At 47.1% G+C, this 2136-nt stretch overlaps 1 protein-coding gene across 1 annotated transcript in view; it reads left to right on the top strand.

Moving 5' to 3' along the window:
• The first annotated feature begins 1018 nt into the window (after positions 1 to 1018).
• Positions 1019 to 2136, top strand: part of LOC116840736 (RING finger protein 11) — a 2739-nt gene continuing 1621 nt past the window's right edge. The window contains exons 1-2 of the mRNA XM_032807849.1: positions 1019 to 1257; positions 1340 to 2061. Of these exons, the coding sequence (XP_032663740.1) occupies positions 1930 to 2061 (132 nt within the window). The 5' untranslated portion in view covers positions 1019 to 1257; positions 1340 to 1929. The remainder of the gene's footprint in view (positions 1258 to 1339; positions 2062 to 2136) is intronic.

Here is a 2136-nt window from a genome sequence, read left to right as displayed (position 1 = left end):
GCGCAAAACAAACTTAGTTTATGTATGCTTTTCTGATTCTCAAACTGAATTTTATACGAGATACTCATAAAAAAATGGAACTTGATATAGAAAGATTGAACTTAGTGCCTGAAATGCCTCAAAAATACGATACCTGTCGCGATGATGATCTTATAAAATAAATTTCGTATTGCGTCTTGATTGTTAGAATTTCAATTAGGCTATCGCGTATATTTATTTTCTAACAGATTTTTGCTTTAAAATTGTCGATAATTTCTTAAATGTGTGAAATCTTATCATTAGGCAGTTTAGGATATCAAATAGTGAGATTTTTTATTTTTGTTCAATGTTTACATTCCATATCTTTGTATTAATAAGGTTCGAGTTTACACAAGTTTGACCTTAATCTTCGCTAGGGTAGATAAAATCACGTTATCTATATTTGTAGATAAATATTTTTAGAGATAGCGCCCCTCGTCGTGAAAGTTTCATCTGTGAGAATCGGGACCACTTTCACGTTAACGAAACTTTTCGTTCGACTGCTTTTTCTGTTTTTCTGTCTCGCGTACTTAACCTTCATTTCTGTTTTCCTTTCTCGTACTTAACCTCCATCTGTCATTTAAGTGCATGATACGCAGAAGATATGATTGAAAACAAAGACTATTTTCTGAATCCCGTAACTCCTTCCGCGACATAATAACGCGTTTTTATTTCCTGCGTCAGTCAAGGTTGCAATCTATAAGACGTCCTTTCCGAGAAGAATCTTATTGAAAATCTGTATTTTACGTTGTACGATTTCCAGTAAAATTCCAGTCCTTGAAAAGGACGTTTTGAAATGCAACTCAAAGGAACTTTCGCTCGCTTTTTTTCAAACGGGCCTTATCGCTCTTGTTTATTCGTCACAGTCGTGATTTCGGCCGAATCAGCCATTGGTCACAGTGGATCGGGACGATGCATTTTGATCAATCACGGCGGAGCTCCGCTGTGACGCACGCGACGTTACTATCCGTCCAGATAACGTCGAGCGAACATGAAAGTGCCTCTTCACCACTGATGACACGCTTTTGCGTTCTGGCACATTGTAGAAACTTGCGGTGAAACCTTCCGCAGATGCGCACTATACATCAAAGTTTAAAGGACGAGCCTATCGACCAATGAAAGACCTCCTGGGAACGCGGGAGTTCAACATGATCATTCGCTGTTGCGCGTCTTCGTGCGAATAACTCCGCGGAAATCGACTTTCCGCACGACCACGAGAGTGACACAACACGAGAAAATGTAAGTTTTCCGAACGATAGACTTATTTGTGCATCTCTGGCGTTCCGATCGCGCGCTTATTAGCTGATTTCTTTGCTTTCAGTCGCAGCTATCGAGTGCAACTATCAGCAGGCCACAGAATCTTTCGTCTTTTTCTTGAAAACGCAGCATCTCAACAGAGATAGAGACAAAAACGTGCGCGCGCGCGCGCGTGAGTCAAGGTTACCTGATCTCTCCGCGGGAGCTTGCTTAACGTCGAGGAAGTCGCCGTGCTACAAAATACGACGACTCACGCGCCGCCATTGATGCGCGTCGCGTCACCTGCGGTACTCGCGCCGTAGCAGCGCTCAGCTGTGTAGTGACGGTAGTGACTCGGCCACGACGGTGTAGCCAGGTAATCGTGGGGGTATGTGACGGCTGCATCGGACGGCTGATAATCAGGATCGTGTCACCCAGCCGTATCCTTGATTCGTGGCGAGAGGACGCGTAGCGATGCGACGCTGCAAGTAGAAAATGGGCGCCAGAAGCGCGATCGAAGAGCGGACGTCGTACGTCGTCGTACCGTTGCCGTTGCCGCACGGACTTCTGTGATCCGCGCGCGGGGGCCATCGAGACGAAGAGGCGAATGCGACGCGGCGGTGGGCCGCGTGAACGAAGCTGACAGCTCGCCGCCGACGATTTCGAGCAGCAAACATGGGCAACTGCCTGAAGCGCGCCGGCGGCAATCAACAGGACAATACCACTCTGCTGAGCAGCAATCCCGAGCCCGCCGTGTCCACCAGCGGATCCTCGCAGGAGGGCCTCGGACCGCCGATCCCCTACAACGTAATTATACCATAGTCATGCGTTCCTTTATCTCCGTCGTTAAATCGCGTCGTTTCCCCCCCCCCCCCCCCACGA

Source organism: Odontomachus brunneus, unplaced genomic scaffold, assembly GCF_010583005.1.
Source record: "Odontomachus brunneus isolate Ranch 3 - 2012 unplaced genomic scaffold, Obru_v1 Obru_scaffold_011, whole genome shotgun sequence".
Lineage (NCBI taxonomy): Eukaryota > Metazoa > Arthropoda > Insecta > Hymenoptera > Formicidae > Odontomachus > Odontomachus brunneus.
This window is presented reverse-complemented; position numbering and strand designations above follow the sequence as displayed.